General features: G+C 46.5%; 1 protein-coding gene across 1 annotated transcript in view; it reads right to left on the bottom strand.

Moving 5' to 3' along the window:
• Positions 1-1,226, bottom strand: part of isy1 (ISY1 splicing factor homolog) — a 9,230-nt gene that overhangs the window by 4,253 nt on the left and 3,751 nt on the right. The window contains exons 5-6 of the mRNA XM_008402455.1: positions 860-902; positions 670-782 (exon numbers count right to left, since the gene is read on the bottom strand). Coding sequence (XP_008400677.1) covers positions 670-782; positions 860-902 — 156 coding nt within the window. The remainder of the gene's footprint in view (positions 1-669; positions 783-859; positions 903-1,226) is intronic.

Here is a 1,226-nt window from a genome sequence, read left to right as displayed (position 1 = left end):
TGGTGTAGAACCAGGTGGTGTAGAACCAGCTGGTGTAGATCCAGGTGGTGTAGAACCAGGTGGTGTCTCCACCCTCCTGGTTCTACTCAGGTCTCCAGCTGCAGCTTCTGGTTCGTCTCTCTGGTCTCAGACTTTCGTCCTCTGGGCCTGAAATGTTCTGCAGCTGCTAGAAGGTCCACTGAGGAACCGGCTTCATGTGGCACTGAGGTCAGAGGTCATCCTGATCTCTACTTTCCAGCTGGAAGAACTGAAGCTGTGCGTTGACTCTAGATCTATGACTCTAGATCTATAACTAGAGCTATAACTCTAGATCGCTCTTTAATAACTGCAGTTTCTGCTCAGCTGGAAAAGGTTTTAGCACATCCACACATTTATCTGTTCTAAGAATCTGTTCAGTGATTGGATGGTTCAGAGTCACCTGGTGACATCATAATGTGGAGCTATGCGTCATCTGTGTTGTCATGGTAACTAATCTTGTTATTTCTAACAACCCGAGCTAGAGGGAGCATGTAGATATTGAACCGTAGGAGTCCCAGTATTGAGCCTTGTGGAACACCGAATGTGACGATGAGCTTAACTGATTCATCATTTCTCACTCATCACTTTATCGACCCATCGGACCAGCTGAGGCCTGGTCTCCATGGAAACCATCAATAATAAGGGCGTTACCCTGTAGTCGGGTCCGCCCAGCTCCTTGATCCGGACCTCCCAGTGACCTTTCTCCCTCAGCAGCTTGTTGATCTCATCGTTCATATCCCGGATCCGGAACTCCCCGAGACCAGCTGAAAGACAGGTCAAAGGTCAAAGGTCAACGAAAGAGAGAGCCGGGTCAGAACCAGGCAGTCAGGCCCAAACTTACCATTCTGGATCTGAGCAACCTTCTTGGAGATTTCACTGATGATCTGAAACAGAAAGTACAACTGGCACCACAGTACTACATGATGCTGCACAGTACTACAGAGTACTACAGTGACTGGACAGTTCAGAGTCACCTGGTGACAGTAGAGTTACTACTGAATACCACAGAGTTACTACTGAATACTACAGCGTTACTACTGAATACCACAGAGTTACTACTGAATACTACAGCGTTACTGCTGAATACTACAGAGTTACTACTGAATACTACTGAATACCACAGCGTTACTACTGAATACTACAGCGTTACTACTGAATACTACAGCGTTACTACTGAATACTACAGCGTTACTACTGAATACTACAGA

This window comes from Poecilia reticulata, unplaced genomic scaffold (assembly GCF_000633615.1).
Source record: "Poecilia reticulata strain Guanapo unplaced genomic scaffold, Guppy_female_1.0+MT scaffold_233, whole genome shotgun sequence".
Classification (NCBI taxonomy): Eukaryota; Metazoa; Chordata; class Actinopteri; order Cyprinodontiformes; family Poeciliidae; genus Poecilia; species Poecilia reticulata.
The sequence above is the reverse complement of the archived record's forward strand: the minus strand, read 5'-3'. Positions and strand labels throughout refer to the sequence as shown.